Source organism: Podarcis cretensis (genome assembly GCF_951804945.1).
Source record: "Podarcis cretensis genome assembly, chromosome: 2".
Classification (NCBI taxonomy): domain Eukaryota; kingdom Metazoa; phylum Chordata; class Lepidosauria; order Squamata; family Lacertidae; genus Podarcis; species Podarcis cretensis.
Genome location: NC_137171.1, coordinates 30,957,763 through 30,982,396, shown reverse-complemented (window position 1 = coordinate 30,982,396; position 24,634 = coordinate 30,957,763). Strand labels below are relative to the sequence as shown.

The following is a 24,634-nucleotide window of genomic DNA, read 5'->3' as shown; positions in this document are numbered from 1 at the left end:
AGTGACACATTAATTTAGCCCAAATTATACTGAACACAGGGACGCAGGTGGCGCTGTGGGTTAAAGCCTCAGCTCCTAGGACTTGCCGATCGAAAGGTCGGCGGTTCGAATCCCTGCGGCGGGGTGCGCTCCCGCTGCTCGGTCCCAGCGCCTGCCAACCTAGCAGTTCGAAAGCACCTCCGGGTGCAAGTAGATAAATAGGGACCGCTTACCAGCGGGAAGGTAAACGGCGTTTCCGTGTGCGGCTCTGGCTCGCCAGAGCAGCGATGTCACGCTGGCCACGTGACCCGGAAGTGTCTCCGGACAGCGCTGGCCCCTGGCCTCTTAAGTGAGATGGGCGCACAACCCCAGAGTCTGTCAAGACTGGCCCGTACGGGCAGGGGTACCTTTACCTTTACCTTTATACTGAACACAGAATTTGCATATTTTACTGGAAGAATCTGGATGTTTTAAAAGTGAATAAATGTAACATAATACACACACCCATTTGCAATCCCAGCCCTGTTCCTTGGCCTTGCTCAGTACAAGTCCGATCCAGATGATCTAACAGCTCTAACCTGACAGGCAGTTGAGTGGAGAGAGAAGTGCTTTTTGGGAACTCATAGGAGCCAGGAGGACAAATATAATCATCCACAGCATGATGCTGCACAAAGTTACCACTGCAGAGCCAAGATGTGAAGTGGACTCCAATTAAAGTGTGCAGATCATAGCACCCCATGGCACCATGAACTGGTGCTGTAGTTGATGACGTGAAAACAACTGCAGGGAAGGGGAAGGAAAACAGTAAAATGCCGCATGGCTGCTGCTGCTGCTTTCTATAGACTCTACTACAAGCCAGTGCGATGGAATGCAAGCAGAGTAAACAGACATCTGTTGTTTCTCCATGGGCCGTGTCAGCCAAAAGGGCTTCCCGAGAGGAATAAAAACAGCACAAATCTCTCTCTCTCTGCAAACTGATCTGTGTGCCTGCCTGCACATGAGAGAGAATGGGATAAGAACATAAGAAGAGCCCTGCTGGGCGTGACCAAGGTCCGTCTTGTCCAGCATTCTTTTCTTAACAGCGGCCAACTAGATGCCTCTGGGAAGGTTGACAAGTAGTGCATGAAGGCAGTGCCCGTCCCTTATAGTCTGTTTCCAGCCTCTGATAACTGGAGGTACCGTATACTGCTTCTGACTGGGGAGTTTCTGTTTAGCTGTGGCTAATCACTATTGATAAAAATCCATAACCCATTTACTGTATTTGTCTAAATGTCTTTAAAAATCTAACTCATCATTTCTAAAAGCAACTCTCCATATGTAACAGGGGGGCTGTGTAAACACTATACATATAAAGCACATGGCTTCCACTAAAGAATCCTGAGAACCGTAGTTTGTTATGGGTACTAGAAATTGTAGCTTTGTGAGGGGTGAACAACAGTTCCCATGACTCCTTTGGAGGGGTGTGTGCTTTAAATGTGCAGTGTGTACACAGCCTAAGTGTGAATATATAATTCTAACACACACACACACACACATGGGCATAGCTGGGATTTATGTTGGGGGGGGGGGAGGACACCCACCTGTCATCATCCTCTGTCTGGCTCTGTCTAGCAGATTCAACAACTTTTACTTTAAATTACTTTCTTTTGACCCAAGTGCTCAGAAAAATCTGTCAAAATATTTCTACAATTTCTACTTTTAGTTAAGTATTTTTATTTATTTACTTGACGGGGGGCAGCTGCTCCCCTGGCTATGTCTATGCACACAGACACACACGCACGGCAGAATCAACTGAGGGTGACACTTCAATAGTTGTACTGACTTTTTCCAAATAGTGGTTTTTGCCAGTCCACATTTCCTGCCAGGTAATCCCCACAAATTCCCTTTGCTTTTATTCACACAATCAACACTCTTTAACCAATGAATTATCCTGGGAAGCTTTTTATGAACAAACTGTACCTGTTAAAAAGAGGTTACCAATTTGCTACCAGACCATATTCAAGGTTCTTGTATTAACGCACATAGTCCTAAATAGACTGGACCCAAAGTACCTTCAAATGTGGTGTTCCATGGATACATAATAAAAGGTCTGAAAAACTCATTTGCATAGGAAGAGGGCAGACCCTATAGCAAGATGTCTCTTTAAATAGCTGTATTCAGTGGCTGTTTTTATTGGAAAATCAATAAAAATGATTTTTTAAAAAAAAAAAATAGCTGTATTCAGCACTGTTTCACAGCTTGGATCACATCTGGTAAAACTGAACATCAGGAAACACTGATTGGAATGCATGTTAGATTTCACATTTTGTTTTCTGTTTTCCGAATAACCAATATGGCTTCTCTCCCATATTGACCCTTATTTTTATTAGGCTACTAACACTCCTCTATAGACTTTCTACTTGCTTATTATACATAGTAATAAACTTTTCTGCATATTGCTAAAGGCCTTTGTCACCTTCACATCCATTCATATCACAAATCAATAATTTACAGAATAAAGCACATTGGCAGGTTACTTCGAAATCTGCCGTAACTAGAAGCTGGGCTTTGGTGTGCAAATGAAAGGATACTAAACAGAAGTGAGCAAGTTAAACTGCACAGTCCAATTCCTGACTATAAAGTGCATGGGGCTAGGGGCATCCTCTCTGCTAGCCTGGTAGAAATTGAGGCATGGCCAATGGAGAACTAAAAGTGTTGCTTGTTGTTAAAAGGGGTTAAAAGGATCTTTCTTGCTAGTTGCAGGGAGCAAAAAGGGTCCTGTGAGGTCTCACTGGATTCCCACATGAAAGGCTTTAGACACTGAGAGTATGTGCTCCAGACACTATACAATGACTGGTTCTCATATCTCAGAGATGTCTACTTCTGTGGAGGGAAGTGACACTGGAAAAGCAAAGTGAAACCGCAAATGGCTGCTGCTGACAGCAGCTGCTCAGTTCCTGGACACATTACAGTTTCAGAGAAGGCAGCCTGAGAGTCTGGAACTTCTAATGGACGAGACTGTTGCAGCAGAGAGGCTGCCCTGCCAGAGCATTTTCAAATTCCATCTCTAGAGCAAGATCTTGAAACTGGGGCCAGGGCTGCTTGTTTAATAGGTTAAATTTTAATAAGGGGATTATTCATAGGGAAAAGTGGAATTTGAGGCCCAGCCCTATCAGGCTCTGCCTTTCAGTAGTTTCCAAGCTGAGCAAATTGGGAAAAGAGAATGGCAACGCCTACTAATAAAAGAGCCACCAGTGAGTGACCCAGCACTGAGTGCCTAGTGAATGAGATGGGCAAGGCAGCCTCTCTCACTCGGCTCTCCATTCAGCCCTTTTCACCATTTGCCAAGTGCGAAGGACGCACACTATGACATCACAAAATGGAATGATCAAGCCCTCTTCTTCAGCATTTAGCTGAGCTGGCAGATGAAGTTCTTGATTGAATCAAGATGGAAACACACAGTGCTAATTTTTCTCATGAGGGCCCCAGCAATGCTGGGAAGAAGGCCACACTGCAGACTTCTCCCCACTCACGCTGAAAGCTAGTACCCATGGTGCACTGCTCTGCCTGGAAAAAAATGGTCTCCAAAGTCCTGCACGTCCCAAAGCCAGGGAAGCAGCAGGTGGAACAGAAAGCACAATCCAAAATCAGGTCTTCCCAAATCAGGCAGACCAGAGGTCTTTAGGCCTACAGAGACCCAGATTGGACAGCCAGAAAGGGAGGCGGGGATCTTTTCTCCTCTGTTCCAGTAGTTAATTTCTAAAAAGGCAAGTCCTGGAGACTCAGGCTTACACCACACAAACCCAATAACTTGGAAGTCCTGTTCTCTAATCCCAAATATTGGGGAGCTTCATGTGGTTATTCTGTAGTGAGAGCAAGACCCTCTCTCCTGTATTATTACTTCACATCTTCCAAGGCTACACACCCTCACGTTGAAATCAGGTTCTGTGGCCTTGGCAAAGTGTCTTAGATTATGCCCTGACTGACTGGACTAGGTGATCAGACACAAGAGACCCTGACTGCAGAAATAGAATGCCCCTAGTCTTCTGTTTTCGTGATGAAGAAAGGATTGCAAAGTTAAACCCATACACACAAGTACTAAAGGGGCATTCCTGCTGCTTGGGCAGACACAGGTCACATGCACACTATACATTTAAAGCACATGGCTTCCCACAAAGAACCCCAAGAACGGTCATTTGCACCTCACAGAGCCACAATTCCCAGCACCTTAACAAGCTAAAGTTCCCAGGATTCTTTGAAGGAAACCATGTGCTTTAAATGTGCTCTTATGGCCCAGTGAGAAACTTCTACACGAAGCTCTTAAGAAGCAGTAGGTGAGGAGGCAACGTACTATGACTGACTATGACTTTATGCCTCTCCTTAAACATTGCTACACTTGCTGTTTCCGAACAACAAGGGCTGCAGATATGATGAAATTATATATACTGTATATAGAATGCTCAGAGCCCTTGCTCATTAAGCAACCTGGGTCTCTAGCTTGATTACTGCATAGGAAGGATATGCAGATGGGGCAAAAAAGTCTCTTAGCTACAAAAATACTGTTTCCCTGGAGGGTTGCTCAAGGCACCCAGAAGTAGGAAGCTGAGGTGTATTACTGACAATTAAAAGCAACAGCAGTCAGCAAAAATAGTCAACAGAGTCGAGATTCTCCCGTAGGAAAGAAAACAGTTTCTTTCCCCTGAGCCAGGAGCTTAGGGACTGTGAAGATATTTATATACAGTAAGTCGATGGAAATCTGGTTTCCGCTTTACGCCGACCCAACCAAGCTTCCTCATGCCCTGCAGCTTCCCTTCTGGTGCCATCAGACAGGCTCTGTAGCCTCAGATCCTCCCATGCCTCCCTCCATCTGTCTCTCCAGCTTCCTCCACAAGATGATGATCTCCTTGTAGGCTGTCAGCCCAGCCCTGCGTTTTGAAGCGCTACCAAATTAGTTCAAGGGGAATTAACTTGTAACCCCCAGAACAGTGATAACAGCACAGCTGTACCTTGAGTTCAAGAAATGGAAATAGGAACTAGGTGCACATGCTAAATTACACTAGAACTGCTCAGCAAGTCAATTTCCAATTGGGAGGTTGGTTTTTTAGGGGGTGGGGGAGTATGTGGCTCCCTCCCACCCTGTTTATTTTGGCAAAGGCATTTTTTTAAGGTATATATATATATAAATTAACCAATGCAAATAGGAACGGAGCACTCCCCACACCCTTCGGTGTGACCGAGTCGACTCAGGGAAGATGGCCCGACGTTTTCCGTTTGCCTTTGTGAAGTTTTCATTTCCTGGTTTCATTCCCTTCCCGTTTCCACCACCTCTCCCCACCCCTCCGTATCAAAGCTGTTCCCACCAAACCCTGGCAGCCTGCATCTTGCAGGCAGAAAGCCATCGTCAGAAAAGAGGAATTTGAGTCCGTGGTTGCCTTTGTGCTTTCCAATGAATTCCTGTGGATCGGGTCAGAGCGGGCGTACTAGGGCGGGGGAAAGAGGCAAATACCAGCAGAGAACGACACGTGTGTGTGTGTGTGTGTGTGTGTCACTGCGTGTGCCTTAAACCGATGGGGAAAGAATCGGCCAGCGGAACAATCTCATGAACCCCAAAGCCTCCTTGACAATAGCAACTGTTGGCCAAGGCCAGGGCAGGAGGGAACCGACCTCCCCACTCCCTTCCCCGCGCGCACCGCGGCTCTTTTCTTGCAGGATAAAGGGGTGGGGTTGTTTTGGCTGCTAACAAGTGAGTTTGCAGCGGGAGCGAAGGCAGCAGCCGGGGGGGGGGGGCAGAGAGAGAGAAAGATAGAAATGCTGGGTGGGATCACGCCGCGTAAGAAGCCACTAGGGGAGCCGCAGAGAAGGGGAGGGTGGCCGTCCTTTTCTTACCTACATCTGCATTGCAAAACGCTTGTTGCGGATGCACCGGGGAGCAACTGCAGGCGTCGGCGAGGCGGTCCATCCTTCCCAGGAGCAACACGGCCAGCGAGGCCAAGAGGCTTGGGAGCGTAGCGCTCATCTTGCGGACAGAGACCGACAGACAGACAGATAGATAGACAGAGAGAGAGAGAAGGAGGGAGGGAAGGAAGGAGGGGTGGCGGGTGGGCGAGATTTGACTGCTCACTGCTGCTGCCGCCTCATCCAGACACGCGCGCGCGCGCCCGCCTCGATCTTCTGTGCTTCTCTCTTGGCGTCCGCTGCTGCGGCGATCCCAGGGCGACTCCTGGCGCTTAGGCGGCGGCGGCGGCGGCAGCAGGCAGTCGCGAAAGTTTGGGCTTTGCACTCGGCCTTCTCTCTCGGGCTGGCTGGGGGTTGGAAAAAGATCCCGCCACTGGAAGAATCGGAGCCTCGCAGATCGCGGCTGCTGCTGCTTGCTGCTTGCTGCTGCCTTCTATGGAGGTGTTTTCTTCTCCTAGCTTCGGCGAAGCCTGGCTTTTTAATGGGCTCTGGGGATTCGCTGCCCCTCCTCTCCGTGGCACTGGGCCAGAGCGGGCGGCTCGCCTGCTCCCGGCAGCCCTCTTGCGCTGCTCGCTCCCTTCGCCTCCGGTCCCGGCTCGGCTTCTGGCGACCCGCGCAAGCTTTCTTTGGTTGACAGCTCCTTCCCTCTGGAGCTCTCCGCTCGGGAAGAGCATGCAGCCTTGTGGAGCGCCAAGCACACGCCTGGCGCTATCGGAGATACAGATCATGGCAGCCAACTCCTAGGGGCCGAGGTCCCTTCGCCCCCAACCCACGAATAAAATATTTGAGGGGGCTTCCTCCCCCCCAAAAAAAGTTGATGGGCATTGACATTTAAATGGTGCGCGTGTGCCACGTCTTGTGATGTGGGGCGAGGCTTACCTGCCCCCCCTCCAATATTTTATTCAAGTTGGCACCCCTGGATATAATATAATGATTTATAGTATATAGTATATATAGTAATATATTGATTTATAGTATATAGTTTATCATTGCTAAAAGAGTAAGCGCATACAGCCCTACTTAAAACTTGAATTCCATCTTCATAATGTGAACCTTGTGAAGGAGTGCTAAATTATATATTTGTGTGTGTGTATATACATGATTTAGATAAATTATTTAAGGCCAGGCGTGTGCTTGGCGCTCCACAAGGCAGCATGCATTTTCTATAGAGAGAGAATAATAGTAGTAGTGCTCAGTGGCGTAGCGTGGGGGGTGCAGGGGGGGCCGGCCGCACCGGGCGCAACATCTGGGGGTTATGGTTAGGGGGCGCAAATCCATGGGTAAGGGGGCGCAAATCCACGGGTTAGGGGGTGCAAATTACTTGCCTTGCCCCGGGTGCTGACAACCCACGCTACGCCACTGGTAGTGCTGTAAAAATGTGACTAAAAGGAGGCTCCGTGAGGAGGTAGCACCCTGCTACACAATATTGGTATTTCGTATCCATTATTAGTATCACCCTATAAAACCTGTGAGCCCAATATATTACTACTTCTTTTCCCTGTAGGTCACTGCGTGCAGCAGAAGAGTTTCCCTCAAAGACCCTCAAATATGAGGAGGTCACTCCACAATAATCCACAGCAGGGCTTTTAGGGTGGGTGCCCCTGTTCTGTGGAACAGGATCCTAACTGATCCTAATTGACAGGTGTCTACCACGTGTCCTTTCCAGAAACATTTGAAGATGTTTTTGTTTCCACAAGCTTTTTCCAACTCAATAAAAAGATAATCTGCCTTAGATTTTCATTCTGTATTGTCTTTAAGCCTAAAGTTGTTGCTTTTCTACTTTTTAAAAAATGCTTTTAAAGCTGTTTTCATGGTATGTTTATAAATCTTCAGTTACAGATAGGTAGCCGTGTTGGTCTGCCATAGTCAAAACAAAAAAAATTCCTTCCAGTAGCACCTTAAAGACCAACTAAGTTAGTTCTTGGTATGAGCTTTCGTGTGCATGCACACTTCTTCAGATACACTGAAGAAGTGTATCTGAAGAAGTGTGCATGCACACGAAAGCTCATACCAAGAACTAACTTAGTTGGTCTTTAAGGTGCTACTGGAAGGAATTTTTTTTGTTTATAAATCTTCAGTTGAGCATAGAAGTCTCTACTTATTAATCTATAATAACAGTAATAATGCAGCACTGATTAACCCACATAAACTGGTTCCTCCTGCCCCCTCCCTTAAATCTTGCCCCCAATATCATTCAGCAAGCCCAGCCAAGTTTTCCTGGCTCCTTCTCAGCAGAGAGAATCCCTGGAATAAGCATTTATGTTAATTCAGCAGAGCTAAACATCCAGAAAACAAGTCAATTCAGTCAGCAAGTATGTATTTATTTATTTATTTATTTATTTATTTATTTAGAGCATTTGTATCTGGCTCTTCAGCCAAAAAGTCTCCCACAGCAGCTGACTTACAAGTAAAACAAGACGGTCCCTAACTTCAGGCTTACAATGTAAAAATAAAAATAAAAAATAATAATACACACAAGGGAAAAGGACAGTGATATAGTAGAGGAAAATCAAAATTCAGGCACCAATTTCTAAACAGTTCATACTGACCAGCTGGCACTGTTCAGGCCACCTGATGGAATGGCTGCCCCCATATGGCAGTTGAGGGGAGAGGAGGCCTGATGGAGCAGGCCTGTCACAGCACAGCTGACTGAGTTGAGCTCTGCTTCCCAGCTCTCCCAGTGAAGCACTCTGATATTGGCTGAGAGAAGGCCTCTAAGTGATGTGAGTTGAGGAGAGGTAAGTCCTCCAGTGATGTCTTATGTCAGATGTGGCCTAAAAAAGAAAAAAAAGAGGCCCAGCCACTGTTGGCAAGGCAGCCATTGTTGGCAATAGAACTCCCCAAGGCATTCTGACAGGACGCTGCCAGAGGAAATATGGCAGAACTGGGCCAACATTTTTCTGAGGGAAAATAATTGAGATTTTTTTCTCACCTGCCCCCCCCCCTAGAAAAAGGTTACTTTGCCGAATTTTCTCTGAATATTTTCCACAATTTTTGCGACAGCTGCCACTTTTTCTTTCACTGCGACCCAGAAGTATACTAGATTCCAGAATATTGTGCAGGATACAAAAATGGTGACCAGGATACCAGCACAGCTGTTTTTTTGTTTGTTTATTAAATTTTTATACCACCGTATAACCCGTAGATCTCAGGGTGGTTCATAACATAAAATTACAATTAAAACACCCCCACAAAATACATGATAAAAATAAGAACAGAAAGAAACCAATAATGCCCCCTTTCACAACACATTTCTCCAGCTGTACCAAAAAGGGAGCTGGGTAGAGAAAGAATCTGTGCTAGTGCCACTAATAATACTGAGTCTGACCACCAAGAAATTATTGGATAATTTTTCCTTCCCTTGGAGAAAATCAGTGAACTGGTCCCTTCAGTTTCTCTACCTTTGTCTTCCCCAGGGGGCTGAGGAAGTTGGTTAATGCCAGCATATAAATGCTAGGCATTCTAGAAGAATATATAAACCAGCTTCACCACTGGGCTACCAAAGTGCTTCCAGATCAGAACGTGAAATTTCTAAACCAGCTTGATCTTTGTTATCAGTGATGAATCAAAGATTTTGAAAACAATCATCATCTGGAATTCCATCAGCTGGTCTACTGCTACCAGCCTTCTAATCCCAGATGTTGGAGAGCTATTTATGATTACTCCAGTGAGACAGAGGACTTCTGCACATGCACAGTGGCACCCTGTTTATTTGTTACTCCTCTTCATGTTTTAGGGATGAACCATAGCCCTGAAAATAGTTTCTGAGGTGAAATGCCATTGAGACCTGGCTCGAATTAAGCTGCGGAAGTTGTTTTCAGCGCTGCAGCTCAACTCTTAAAAACATGCTAAGTTCCCACCCTTGTTGTGCCAGATGGAATCTCATAGCAAGAGGAGGAAATGCATTTCAGCTGTTGGCAGCAAGGCAGGAGACTGCCCAGCTTCTTCTTCCAAGTGGCTTCTGCTGCTTTCCAAAATACAGGGATTTCTCAATCCTCAGACCATGAGTCTAGTCACAGAGGAAAGTGAGAACGACATGACCTCAAGAGGCAAAAGCCTCAGATACTATGTTCTAGAGTCTCCCTTTCATAAGCTTGAGAGGCCTTCCCAAGCACTTTAACTAAGTTGAAGTGAGTTGTACAACATACAGTCTTGTATATTCTTCACACGCATAGAGATTCATCTTGGCCAGGTTCCAGGTAATTCCATGTAAGTTAGGGTCTGCTATGGCCTGAACATGCTGAAGGAGCAGTGTGTGTGTTGGGCGCTGCATTCCCTATATCTAAGCTGTCTGCAAGCTTCCCCCCTGGTTTTCCCTCAAACAATTCCAAAGAATTAGGGGTACCCTGAATGATGCCTCTTCCTTGCAGCAGCAACTGACTTCCAGTGGTGACTGATGTTCATTAGGACTGGTAGAGCATAAGGTCACCAGAAATGGAGCCAAAGCCAATGACAGGCGCAAACACAGCCAATTCATTCTGGTTTTGTCCCTATCTTCCTCCCTGCTGAGACTAAGGAAGACAAAGCTGACAGCCAAGGCCACCCTCTGGACTGGTTGTAAGTAAGAAGGCAGGGGCTGTGGGGGCGGACTGAGGCAGTGTCTCGTTCTCCCTAATTGGTCACCTCCACTGATGGCTTCTATATTGATGGGAAGCCTGGCCATTCAAGATCAGCAGCATGCTCATGATGAGCATGTGATCCATTTTACAAAAGGAAAAAAATATTCTCCCCCTTTTCTGTAATCTGTTCCTCTCCTTGGGATTCGGGACTGCCCTGAGCTCCTCTCTAACTCACATCTGTTGAAAACAGGCAAGGGCAAACATTGCTGTGTCTTAACTCTGCTGCTCTACCTTGGCACTTCATGTAGTCACCAGATCTTGACCTTTTCCCGCGCCATCCTTATTTCTGAACGTGCCAAGGGCATTGACCACTTGGTCCCCCCAGCCCCCATGTTCTGAATTCAGACCAAGGTTGCCGAAGAGAAGGAGGTCCAGTTGCAGTACAGCAGCCTCAGAATGCCCGAGGGATGTGCAGAAACATTGCAACAGGCGCACAAGGATCTGCATGAGTGTTTTGACAATGCTAAGGTCAGGAAGCCAGGGTGGAGGCGGGTCCTGCTGACGGCCAGGGAGTGGAGCCGGCTGAGCGCCCAGCAGTGAGTCATGGCTGGAGATAAATGGAAACACATGTGCAGCCATTTGCGGGCTTTATTGCTCACAGCACAGAAAGCGTGGACACTTAGTAAACACAGGCCAAGGGCTGGTCCAATCCTGGAACTCAGACATCTGCAGTTCCCACACCCACTAGCACAGACCCAGGCATGAGGTGGGGGGAGGGAGGGGAACCAAATTCTCGGTGCACATCCAAAACATTTTCCTGCCTGAATCAGAGCACAAGTGGGGGGGCCCCCACCCTGCTAGAGCCAACACTTTAGAAAGCCCTGCTTTATCATTCAGGCAACAAATTCAGCTTTCATCAGTTCCCCCCATCCTATGATGCTGCCTAAAGCAGATGGCTTCATTCTGCCAAATGGCAGGGTAAGCCCCACAAATCCCTATAATGGTTTCATCCAGAATCATTCTGGTTTATTAACACTTGCATTACAGATTCATAGAAATCCTGGGTTAGGAACCAACCTGGGAATTAAAGAAACAGCATGTTTTAGGCAGAATTGCAGGGCACTCCTGGTTCTAGCTGTGTCACTGGAGAGTAGGTGACTAGGAGTGACTATTTCCACCTATCTCTGGTTTATCAGCTGCAACACGTCCTTGACCAGGATAGCCCAACTACAGTTACCCACCTCCTGTTTAGGCTATTGTAATATCCAGAAGCTGCAACTAGTGCAGATCAGAGCTGCTAGAGTTTTGAGTGATACAGCAAGGGGAATTCATGTAACGCCCGTCCTCCAGGAGCTATACTGGCTGCTTATTTGCTGCTGAACTCTGATGTACAAAGCCCTGGACAATTTAAAACCAAAATACATGAAAAAGCATCAGTCTTTTTCACCCCTAACCCATGGATTTGCGCCCCCTAACCCTAACCCCCAGATGTTGCGCCTGGTGCGGCCAGCCCCCCCCCCTGCACCCCCCACGCTATGCCGCTGCTTGGAGAGGACCTTCTCTGTGCCTTTTTCCCCCAGCCCTGGACAATTTGTGGAACTCCCTCACCTTGGGAATACAGCTGTGTCCTTCACTGATGAACTTTTGCTGATGGCTCAATATGTACTTCTTTATGCTGATGTTTAGGGGACAAGGGTAAGCTTGGGTATTGGAACAATGTCCACTGCTGATTTGTAGTTGAGGGGTGGGTGAATCTGATGCTATGGTTCAAATCTGTTTTATTGCATTTGTGATGTGTTTACTTTGCTGTATACCACACTATGATCCTATGGGGTAAAGGGCAGTTTAGAAACCAACAACAACAACACATCTAGCTTTCCCAAAATGACTCTTCCCTATCCTGGATAAGAGGATATGAAAGTAGTGGCTCCACATAGGGCAGAAAAAATTACAGATACTGCATTTTATTGCAATTTTGTAGGTTGGGGGGCGGGGAAACAGGAGGCCATCCTCTGTTTTTTTTCTTCTGACCTACAATATTGCAATAAAATGCAATCACGGCATTTGTATGTCTAGTATGGATGGACAGGTCTCTATTTAAAGGGCTGTGCCTTTATTTCCTGTTGACTGTGGCCTGTAAATGGCCTGTTGAATAGCCTTTCCTTAATTGCCCCAATGTCAGATTCTTTTGGGGGGGACTTTAATTACTTGTTAATGTCTAATTATCTTTTCTTTTTTGAGTTTGTAATGATGAAATAACACTATCTTACTATTTAAAAAATGAGACCAATAGCCCCCTTCCCATGGCTGTTTCTCAGCAACTGGTACTCATTGGCCTGCTGCCTCTGATCCCTATTCAAGAGGCAATTAACAGGCTTTTAATCAGTAATCCTCCAGCTTTGATCAACAGGAAGCAATAACATTGGCAGGGTTTTAATTTAACATTCAAAGGGACCTTTACTGAATAGGGCTTGTAAGTAAACATAGAAGGATCTTGACCGTGGAGAACAGCATTGTTGGAAAATAGAAAGCTAAATTCAGTGCTGTGTGGAGCCTCCATTTTGATTCAAGTGAAATTCCTCAGCAGCGTTAAAGGGCTCTGCTGTGGAAGATACCTTAAGAACAAGAACAAATTCGTAAATTTGCTAATTTACCACTAAATATTTTTTTTAAAATGTAGGCAAAACATTGTCCTGAACTTTTATGAGAGAAAAACAGGCACAGGAGTGATGAATTGATACAGAACTAGGGAAAACTAAGGAAGAGCCCCAGCCCTGGATGTGTTTAGGAGGAAGACTTTTGAAAGAGATAGAAGAGCTTCTCATTCACATGATGGGAATCATGTGCAGAGACAGCCTACATTGTCAGAATATATGAGAGGCAAATGTCCTCAGGACCACTGCTAAGATGTTGTCCCTTGCAAGGCATTTGTGGCCAATCAGGTTCTCTTTGTTCTTCAGCTTTTGCGGTGTTGCTTTCCTGTTTGAAGTGCTGACAGTGCTCATTGTTGGACTCACCCTCACCTTAACCATTAAAGCAACTTTTAAAATGCTCATCATGCTCAGGAAATGACACACTTTTTGCTATGTGTGTCGCAAACCGCCTCTGAGGGAGAGAGGGAAATCTCTCTGGAGCTGGAAAACCATCCCTATCCTTATGTGCAACATATAGGAGACATATAGGAAGCTGTCTAATACTGTATCAGACCATTGGTCCTTCTTATTTAGTTTTGTCTCCACTGGCAGGCAGTGGCTCCCCAGGGTTTCAGGAAGGAGTGTTTCTCAACCCTACCTTGAGATGCTGGGGATTGAACCTCGAATCTTCTGCACACAAAGCAGACACTATATCACTGAGTTACAGCCCTTCCCCAAGGGGCATAAGAGCATCAGAGGGGGAAAACCAAATAAAAGAAAGAGGTAAGAGATCCTGGCAATCAAACAACCTGCTTCTTTGCAGCCACAAAGTCAGGGGGTGGGTGTCCTATCAATATATATTATTAAACTGCCAAGGGATTACTGTATAGCCAGTAGAATGGACATAAATACAGATACTGATGTGATGTGATGTGATGTGATGTGGGATAGATGGCAATTGCACATACAGTTTTTATTTATTTAGTTTTGCTCTTCCATGGTAACTTTACATGCACTTATTTATAGAAATCATTCATGTTATTGTATAAATTATTTAAGGGAATCTGGTCGTATTATCCCCAGCACAAGAGGGATGCCTTATATTGTGGGAAATTCCTCCAGATTTGGAAGCCAGAACTCAGATATAACAAGCAAGGATTTGGCTTGTGTACTCTGATGAGAGAAGGGAACTAGAAGAAATGGTGGACATGGAATCATTTTTCTGACAGCAGGCCACAGCATTGCAAGACAGGAAGTGTGCCCAGAGCCCCTTTAAAAGCTTCCGGGTCAAGCAGCCTGCTTCCTGGTCTGAGCAACTGTATGACTAATGCTAACAACCAAACTAGACATGGTGCTAAACATCTCCTTGGCAAGCATGTCAGAGAATTCAAATGAAAACAGGAGTGCAAATGATCAGTGTTCGCTTATTTGCCCCATGTCTGGACCGGAAATCAATACAGCAAACATGATAAATATTTGCTGTTTTTGTTGCTTTCAGTCCACAAACCATATGTAATTGATCACATTCTTTTCCCATTTGCACTGTTTCCTTTGCACTGAAATGCAGCTTTTCCCCCACAGAGAATCAACTGTGACAGCCGGGACCTCTTCTGAACCAAAGTACAGTAAGACACTTTTCAGTTTAGGTAGGTACTGCTTAAGTATTTGTACAACTGCAAAGCTTAAGTCCCCATGGTATCTTTGCAAGGGAGAAGGATAGGGAGAAAACTAGAACTGATCATGCACTGACACTTAATTGACCACACACCCCTGACTTCCTAACAGCCCTACCAGGTCCAGTGGGCATGAGCTGTCACTGTTTCCACCTATAGATGATGTCTGTTTTTTCACCTAGAGATAGAGCAGCATGAGCAAACAACCAGCTGAAACCAATTTGGCAGACTGACAGTTGATCTCAGACTGAGAAGGCTGAAGTCTATATACATGTGGCTTAGTAATTTTCTAGGAAATTAAAAGTTTTAAATGTTTTAACCCTGCATATCTGACTTTGACCCTTTTCCACTATGTGTGAAGTTTTATTGCTAGACTGCTGATCTATATGCCTGAATTTATGTTCTGTTCAGTGTTTTCTGAATAAATCTTTCCATTCTTTTACTGCTGCAGTCGTATGACTACTGTACATAGCTGTACTAAGCCCTGGAGTGGTTTACTTCAAAGTAAGCACTGACAGGATCATAGGTGCCGACTCCCTGGGACCCTGGGTTCCTGAGCACCCATAAAATTCCCCATGAAGGGGCTGGGCACCCACAAATTTCAGCGCCAGGGCCATGCATGTTGCATGGCACCCATGGCCTCAGGCACCCAGTCGTGGGGCCAAGATGGCACTCCTGGACAGGATGGAAGTATTGTACATGACTACTAGTTTTTCCCTCCCAGCTACGTAGGCTTATCACAGAAACTGCGTGAAGACAGGGATTCTTTAATTCTACGAGGTTACAAAAAGAAAGAAACTAGTGCCCTTCACAAGGCGAACATACTTTGCACATATTCAGAGGCACTGCTGTTAGGTCAGTTTTTCAGAATAGCAGCTGACTCTATGGTAAGGTCATCTTGTGAATGCTCAAAGACATTTTTGTCTGAGATCTTTAGAAGAATGGCATGGTGGTGGTGGTTTTTTGGATCACCAAAAATGTGTAGCTTTTAGTGTTGCTACCCCTTTTCTTTGGAATATCATTCATGTTCAGAATCTGCAATTTCTGGAAACAACTGAAGACATTTTTGTTCCAACAGGCTAAATGGGTCTTTGCCACGTGTGTCCACTTCTTAGAGATTGAGTCTTTTTAAAAATGTGTTCATTTTTGTATTTTTAACTGTTTTTAATTGTTTCATATGTAAATCTTATTGAGATGGTGGTTTAGAAGGCAATTAATAAATCAATGTTAATAATATAATAATATTGAAAGTGAAAGTTGGCAACTTGTTTTTCAAATTTTATTAAGAGAGAATCTCAAGCTAGGGGGATATAAAGGGGCAGGGAATGCACATCCAACAGCATGGGGACTTCAATTAATTAGGATTAATTGTAGATGCATCTGTCAAACTCGAGGGTGAATAAAATTACCTATCCACTTTGAATTAGCTCACCATGATATAGATGCTGGCTTGGACTATCAAGACACAATGCTGAATCAACAGTTAGAGAAGCAGCTAGGACAACAATAGAAGCTGAGGTACTATGAGATGTGCCTCAAGGGCAGATTTTGACTTGTTATATATTCTGCCTGCAACAGAGAATCCTAGCCTTTTATGTGTTCAGCTTGTAACTAGGACGCACCACAACAATAAAACCTGAGTAGCGAGTTGGGCATGGGAAAAAGGTGGCATTGGGAACCACGGCCGTACCATTTTGAAAACTGACAATACCTGCGATATAGGAACTTTGGCAGAGCAAGAGTGCTTTGTTATTGTAATGGATGGTGTCATCAGAAGAACCTTCCAGTGCAAGATAGCTAACAGGGGTAATGTCTGAGGAAGAGCATGTACCATTTTGGTGGTTTTGTTCAGGGCTGTGGTAGTTGAAGGCCCAGGTTATCTTCTGCATCTTGAAAAGAAAGCTAGGGTGCTTGTTTGTTTCAAGTTGCTGGGTGACTTGGGATCCAAGAAAATCCTGCTGCAACCAGAAGCCATAGCTTAGGTGCATGCTCCAAGTGGGCTCAGTGTAAAAACGAGGGATGTATGAATCACTTGTGAGGTCATGGAGCTTGTACTGCTCTAGGAATCTGAGTGGCACTGTGTGGAATTCAAGAGCCTCCATAATCTTCCTCTGGAAAATATTCTTATAAGTCTCATAAAAGGTCAGGTTGAACTGGAGCTCCAGCAGCTGCTCTGGCAAAAGCATAGGAAAGCGGATCTTTTCCACGTGGCCTTCCTTTATTTCATTGGTATGAGCCCATTGGTCCAGAGCTTTCAGCAGGGACCATTCATTCTGAATCACAACATCTGTACGGGACAGCAGGGCCTCCATCATCTCTGGCGTCAGGGCCAACCAGGCCTCAGTGCGAGTCAAGGCCTCACAGTTCCAGGCTAGGTGCTGCATGGTGAGATTCTGCAGCTGGGCATCTCCACTGGCCAGGCTGTAGTTGTACAGCTTCAGGTGAACATGAAAAGTGGGGTCCAATGGAAATAAGTTGGGGAAGACCTGGATGCAGTACGCTTGCAGGCTTGGAACTCCGTAGGCCAAAGCCAACTTGTGGAAGCACTTTACTGAATGCAGTGTCACTCTGATCTGCCGCGAGTAGAAGTACCTGCATGAACAGAAGGAAACTTAAGAAGTGAGATAATGGCTATACCGCAGCTGCTTATTTTTATCATGATGGGTTTTGAAAGAGAAAGACTCAGGACTTTGAAAAGAATGTTTGTGGTGCCTCAAATCCAAATCCAAGCAATAGAAAAAAGTGAGGACTTACTGATAAGCTTAGTTTTCATTACCTTCCGACCATAAGGAGAAAGGGGAAGGCAACAAGCAAGACCAGTGTGATCCACTAGATCATTTATTACAGTTAAGCCTGTAACTTAGCTGAACTAGATTCAGTCTTGGGGGTAAGCCCCACATTACCTGCAAATACCTGAAAACAATCCCCGCCCCTGCCTGACACACAAAGCAGAGATGCTGGCCCTTACACAGATGTTTTTCTGTGCCCTTCAGACTGAACACATTTTGCAGAAGCCTTTTGAGGTGCTTCTGTTGTCTGAGTGAGTGCTCTGTTTTAGATCAACTTAGTGAAGGAGCTAATTGAACAGTGTGCTCTCCTGTATGGCTCAAATACTGCCCATTACAGCCTCATGTTGATGCACAGAATGCATAGAAAGTCAGGAGAATCAGACTTGCTATGTCAAACCCTTGCTATTCTTACCTGAGAAAGCTGTTCACATTGGGCAGGCACTCTTCATCTACCTTCAGTGTGCTTCCTTGGAGAAGAAGGCTGGCCTCACTGTTTGTACGAAGAATCAGTCTATGTGCACACAGACTCAGGACTTCAGTGTTGTTATCTGCTATCAGCACAGTGATGTTGAGGTCACAGTCCTGCCGGCTGTCATACAGTTTATCAAGGTCCTCAGGAAAACCTCTGGAATGATCCAGGAAAAACTCCTGGAGTTTTTCTGGAATGATGGAAACAAAAATGAGTCATGGGGAAAACAGAAAACCTCGCTGACCATGAATTTGCAGTATAATATGCAATAACCAATAGCCCCACTCCAAAATGACAGAGAGGGTTATGGAACAATAGCAGCAGGGAAATTACTTTACTTGCATAAATAAAAATGTATGGAATTAGTTTAGGTGTATTGCCAAACAGTGATAGCCAGCATTTGGCAAGCACAATGGAACTTCTCTTCCCCTTTCATCATCACCTCTGTTGGGTCCCCCAACCTTCTGGAGTGGATCTGAGGGTATTGGGGGGGCTGCAGGGGTGAGGAGAGGAAAGGGAATTCATGTTGCATGGAGGCGGGGATCTATTCCATTGCCAAACAGGCACTTTTGGCTGTCACTCAAAAGTATCTGAAAACTGAAATAATGAACAACAGACTGACATAGCAAAACCAGCAGGGCTAGGTTTGAACTGGTACACCAAGGTAGTAGTAGTTCTACCTGGGCACCCCCTATCTGAAATTGGGTAAATTCTATGCTCCCTGCTGCCACCATTGACACCTGTGACCCTAGGATATTTTGATGACACAGCTAACCACATCACACTGAGGACTCACTCTTGTCACACACCACTCCTGCATCCTCCCCATGTCCGCAGTTGTGCGACAACCAGCCTTGAGATCCACATTGTACAAGAGACTTCTCTGTCCCAATACAATTGACATCATCTAGAAGAATGGGACCCAGTCCTGTGAAGAAAGCAAACACAGTAGTCTGTCACACCAGAGATAGGGAGTAGAGAAGAAGGAAGAACTTTTTGTTTTAACCTATAACAATAAATAATAGCCCCATGTTGTAGATTGCAGAGAAAGAGAAAGACAATTGACTTGATATAGCCCACTGCTAATATTGTAGGTCTGAAGTGGAGCTGAGGCTTGTATTAATTTCCAACATACAAAACATGCCTCCAATTTACAGCAAAGATCAATTGTGCTCATTCATTCCTCAGAGCCAGAGCTCAGTTGCATGCTCGTCATGCTGCACTGACTTGGATGCAGAAGCATTGCACTTTTAAACGTTTAAAAACTAAAAATAAACAATTGTTCTCACAAAATAAGAGTTAGAGATCTATCTATCATCTATCTATCTATCTATCTATCTATCTATCTATCTATCATCTATCTATCTATCTATCTGGCTGGTGCATTTATATACCCCTTTTCAAGCAACGTGCCTAACAAAGCACATTGCAATGAGAATTTAAACATTTCAAAAGTGGTTAAAATACTGCACAATTAAAATTCACAAGAAGTTCCAAGGATGCTTCCAGACTGCTGCATTTTTGTGAATGGGATTCAATTGCATATTGGCAAATTCAGACTGCCCAAATAACAGGCGCTCTTGCACAATAAATCCCCCATGGACTTTTTGTGGTAAGGCAAGTGATTCGAAAAAGCACTCGAAAGCATGAAATAACAATCACTTAGAGCACCGTTGTATAACCTTCCCGCAAAGAAATCACAAATACTTAGATAAACTTCTGGCATTGTATAACCTCACCATAAACTTTTTGCAAACAAATCATTATGAGTGCTCAATAAATGTGCCATCTGGAAGTGCTCTAAAACAAAGTACAGTGGTTTTGACTCCCGAAACTATTCGAAAACCAAGGCGCATCTTCCAGTTGGCCGCAGGAGCTTCCTGCACTCAAGCAGAAGCCGCGGAAGCTGCGGAGGATGTTTGGCTTCCGAGAAACGTTCACAAACCAGAACACTTTCTTCTGGGTTTGCGGCATTCAGGAGCCGATTTGTTTGACAACTAAGCCGTTTGGGAACCAAGGTATCACTGTACAAAATTCAAGATGCAAAGGGTAGCATTCTGTTAAAGAAAACAACAGCCTAGGTGAAAAAGTATGTATTAATTGGCAGCAAAAACTCATGAGACCCCACAGATTGTATCTTGGAGGGAAGGGAGTTCCATAGGGGGGGGGGGCTAAATTGAGGATGAGAAAAGAATGGGAAAGGTCCCATAAAGACAGGGGCTCAGCCTGTTTCCATGTGTCCATTGAAGGATAGCCCATTGCCTCCTATGTGACAGCCTGTTCTACTGTCCAACGGCTCTTACGGTTAGGAGGTTTCTCCTAATGTTAGAGAATATTCACTTCTCTGTAATTTCCACCAATTGGTTCTAGTCCCAGCTTTTGAAGCCACAACAAAAAAAATATGTTCCGTCTTCTGTGTGACAGCCCTTCTGATTTTTTGAAGGCCACTACCATGTCTTCTGAAGACAGGAGTGCCTCGTGTGCTCTGGTCCATGGGGTCACGAAGAGTTGGACACGACTAAACGACTAAACAACAACAACCATGTCTTCCTATAGGGTGGTGTTTAATCAAAGCAGACTCATTGAAATGAATGGACCCTGCTTAGTCATATTCATTAATTTCAGTGGGTCAGCTCTGAGTAAAACTTAGTTGAATACCATCTTTAATCTTCTCTTCTCCAGGCTAAACACACCCAGGTAAAATAGGATTTGGGTCTAGGAAGCAATGGGGCAGGGTAAAGGAAACAGTAGCGCACATACACTATTCTTCTATATCATAAGGGATGAAAATCTGTATTGTACCTTCCCCATATGCTGCCCCTTGCTTTGCTTCTACTGCATTCATGAAGCCCAGGGAACGGCAGACCACGTGTGCATCCATAATATCCCAGCCATCGTCACATACTGTCCCCCACTCGCCATTATGGTAGATCTCCACACGGCCCTCAGTGAGAGAGTTTCCCTGAGCCAGCCGGACTGCTCCATCATATAGATCTGTAGTAAGTAGATGACACAAAAAGTGAAAGGCTAACAGAAGCAGACTACAAGCTACAAGAAGAAGCTTGAGGTGCCAGAGAGCTAGTCATAGCATCCTTGAATTGAACTGAATGGATACCTCTCTACCCTGCCCTCTTCTACCTATTCTGAAATTGTGGGACCTGATTCTATTTATGAGCATGGATGGAATTCTAGAGCTGCTACTGTTAATTACTGCAGTTTTTTTTTTTTAAAAAAAAGGAAACAAAATTCAGAATCTAATACATTGCTCTAATTTCTTGGATCAGATTTGGATGACAGAACTTCCTCACATTTAAATGTCAAAATCAAAATTTACATCACAATTCATGTCGTTCTAGAGGACATTTAACAACTGCTTAAGAATGAATAGGGTTAGTCAAAAATTTACCGAATGGTACTGCAAGTCAGCTGTTGTATACTGTCAAATGCTAGCTGCTCTTGTATGTCAGGCACTGTCCTGGATATGCATGCAGATATTTATTATCTAAATTCACACAGAAAAACTGGAGGCTGGAATTAACATTCATCAGTTCTAACAACTCAAGACTATACCAGTAAAAGTATCGGTAAAATTGTGTGAGCAAGAGGAAGGAAAGTTTAGCATCGTCAGTTATTCTGGGAATAACCCAGGCCCATTAGATGTATGGAAATAATCTGGTAGATAAAAACTATTTCCAGATATGGATCTGCTTGGTATGCCCAGGCTCAAGTCACATGGGGCCTCCTGAATATTTTGATCTACACACACACCTTTTACGTATAGAGAGAAATAGTACAATATTTGTGCAATTCAAGGTAACTCTGTTTTGGCTTTCCTTGCCTTCCTCCATACATGTGGATAGCACATGTATAAAAATACATAAGCAAGCAGTGGTTTCATGCTGAGTGTGCTAGAGATCATTGGACAGAAAACTTCCATGCATTATTGCATTAATGTTCGGCATTAATGCTGTATTTAATTATTGGGAAGGAGTTTCCTAGTTAATGGAATTCAAACAAATGTCAGCTTTCATGCCCCCTCTCCCACAAGCAATAGAAAAAGTGGAGGGGGACCTAAGTCAGGATGGATAACTTCTGGCCCCAAAGATATTTGTTGAACTATAACTCCCATCACCCCCAGCCAGCATGGCCAAAAGTCAGTCATGATCAGAGTTGTGGTCCAGCAACTTCAGGAGGACCACAGGCTCCACAGCTCTGAAACAGGTTCCTATGCAGGTATGATCCATAGTTAATAGAGTCCTGCCACTGTGAGAAAGTCTGGATGGAACAGAACTGCCTGGCTTTTTCTTTGAAAGCAACACAAGCCAAGACATGCAGTCATACAGCCAAGAGTCAGGAACCTGTCTGTAGCTTTGTCCCATTCCCAATGGCCATGACAGCTGCTGTTGCTTGAACAGAGAAGGATCAGAGAGCCTGAGGACACAAAGACACTTACGGAGTGAGTCATCTAAGCCAGAGCATAGCAGACAGAGAATTAGCAGTCCAGATGTAGTCCTGTGCAGCCAACCTGAAGGAGAGAGATACAACATTACCTACTTTGTAGGATCATAGTGTTTGACCAGAATCTAAAGTACATGGGAAGGTCCAGCTCAGCCCAAGGGGAGAACCCCAGACTGGAAGGCAGGCAGAGCAAGGAAAGTGTGTGTAGATGCCAATAATGCCCATTGTTACCAAGGAATGTTTTATTCCCCAGCTTAAAACATTTTCAAAGACATGCTTTACAATTTGGGCAAAATTCTCAGGTTTCTAATTAATTAATGCAGGCACATCCACACATATGGATGCATTCTCAGGACTTGCATTTGCAGCAAACAGCATGTACAACCCTAGCAATGTGCCCTCTGTCATTTACCCTACTCATTCATAGTACTGCTGCATCAGAGTGCAGAAGGAGGAGGTTTTCATTTGAAGAGCTTCGCACATGGCAGGTGTGTAATAAGAAAGTGCGGGCAGCCCTGTTTAGGGAGGTTTTCAATATTTGATGTTTTATTCTTCTTTTAATTCTGTTGGGAGCCGCCCAGAGTGTCTGGGAAAATCCAGCCAGGTGGGCGGGGTATAAATAATAATAATATGTTGTTGTTATAGATCCACACTGGCAAGAGGACCAGAATAGTGGCTGGCAGCACAACACAGCTCAAGAATAACTGTATGTACTTCATTTCTATTTACCTATATAGTTCAGCACTGTTCAGGAGAAAGACTTCAGACAAATATGTTGAGTCCACCCCTAAAATATGGCAGTGAACAGAAGAAGAAGAAGAAGAAGAAGAAGAAGAAGAAGAAGAAGAAGAAGAAAGAAGTATTTCCCCCCTCCTTAGACTCAACACTTCCCTCTCATGCTGTTCCCCCAGGCTCCCTACACCAGCAACCACAAAACATACAGGAGTTCCAGCTCCTTTTCCAGTACACTGAAAGTTTCAGAAACTTGAGATTTCAGTGAAAAGATTAAGTAAAATTATTCCAGCAGAGGTTGCAAATCAACAGTGCACTCTTCTGCTCCACCAAGCAGGACAGTTATGACTTTAGTGACATATTTTTCCTGGGTGAGGTTTAGACTTCATTATTTTATTTTTGAACCTTTTCCTCCTCCTCCTCTTCCTCCTCCTTCTACTTTAACTAAATTTCTATTTGCATGTTTCTGGATCCTATACCCTGACACCAGATTGAGCTCACATTCAACTAAGACCACAGGAGCCTGTTTCCTGGAATTCCACTCTGGACTCCCTAAAACTAAAAGACCATGTAGTTAGGAGGTGGTGAATATAGGAAGCTATATATAGGTGCGCTAGTGTGTGATTTAGCAAGGGTTAATTGGAGTTAATTTTAATCTTGCACACTGTAATCCTTGCATGTAATAGCCATTTTATCTGATATTTTAATACAGTTTGTTTCACACTTTATTATCCCATGTAACCATTGTACTTTATATTACCTGTATATACTTCTTATTTACCCTCCCCCAAGATTAATTTATGTATATGGTCCTCTTGATTATCCTTTTATATTATTTGTGGATTATGTTCACATAATTATGCATTAATAAACTGAAATGCATTTGCTGGTCTTTTGCTGATGCATTTTAAATGGATTTTCCAAACTGATTTTATCCTCAGTTCACATCTGGTCACACACACCTTACCCATCTGGGGCAATTTCTGGGCCTTTGCTATCTATGCCACCTAGCTTTCCTCGTCAAATTCTTGTACTTACCCTGGAAGATGCTGGCAATTTGGAAATGCATCGTTGGCCTTGAAGATCTTTTGAGAAAGAGGAGTGAGGGCAAGGATGCAAAAGAGTTCTGAAACTGCCCTTTAAGAAGGAGTAGAGGAGGAACAGAAAGTTTCTGTTTCCTATCCTTCAACTAAGTTTCTATAATGCATTGCTGACAAATACATAAACTGTTTCTGGAGAATTCCCTCTTTTGCATTCCCCAAAGGTTTGCAAAAAATACAAACATATTAGAGGTTTTGCTGAGGTCTTCAAGACCCGAGATACCAGATTCGTTTCCATTAGTTACTGGCGTTCAAATCGTAACACAGAAGCAGATTATTTAAACATGCTGCACCAGGAGGATACTGCA

The 24,634-nt window shown here is 44.5% G+C and overlaps 2 protein-coding genes and 1 long non-coding RNA gene across 3 annotated transcripts in view; 1 reads left to right on the top strand and 2 right to left on the bottom strand.

Annotated features, from left to right (window-relative positions):
* Positions 1 to 6,503, bottom strand: part of TIMP2 (TIMP metallopeptidase inhibitor 2) — a 31,331-nt gene extending 24,828 nt beyond the window's left edge. Inside the window, exon 1 of the mRNA XM_079965706.1 lies at positions 5,845 to 6,503. Within this exon, the coding sequence (XP_079821832.1) occupies positions 5,845 to 5,974 (130 nt within the window). The 5' untranslated portion in view covers positions 5,975 to 6,503. The remainder of the gene's footprint in view (positions 1 to 5,844) is intronic.
* A 6,646-nt stretch (positions 6,504 to 13,149) lies between these two features.
* LOC307210124 lies at positions 13,150 to 15,220 on the top strand. The gene is made up of 2 exons (XR_013835841.1): positions 13,150 to 13,888; positions 14,687 to 15,220. It is a non-coding gene; the product is annotated as an uncharacterized lncRNA (long non-coding RNA).
* Positions 15,221 to 16,043: 823 nt separating this feature from the next.
* On the bottom strand, positions 16,044 to 24,422 carry LGALS3BP (galectin 3 binding protein). Its single transcript, XM_079965740.1, has 6 exons — positions 24,265 to 24,422; positions 22,490 to 22,561; positions 20,839 to 21,030; positions 18,822 to 18,964; positions 17,980 to 18,215; positions 16,044 to 17,370 (listed from the first exon to the last, which is right to left on the bottom strand). The coding sequence occupies exons 1-6, from the start codon at positions 24,293 to 24,295 to the stop codon at positions 16,371 to 16,373; spliced, it is 1,674 nt and encodes a 557-aa protein (XP_079821866.1). The 5' UTR covers positions 24,296 to 24,422; the 3' UTR covers positions 16,044 to 16,370.
* Positions 24,423 to 24,634: the final 212 nt, after the last annotated feature.

Excerpts from the sequence above, each read along its gene's own strand:
- LGALS3BP (XM_079965740.1), bottom strand. The coding sequence starts at position 24,295 with ATGCATTTCCAAATTGCCAGCATCTTCCAGG. Across the intron at positions 18,216-18,821 it reads GTGACAAGAGTGAGTCCTCA|GAGTTTTTCCTGGATCATTC; the intron begins GTGTGATGTGGT and ends GAAAAACTCCAG. Across the intron at positions 17,371-17,979 it reads AATGTGAACAGCTTTCTCAG|GTACTTCTACTCGCGGCAGA; the intron begins GTAAGAATAGCA and ends CTGTTCATGCAG.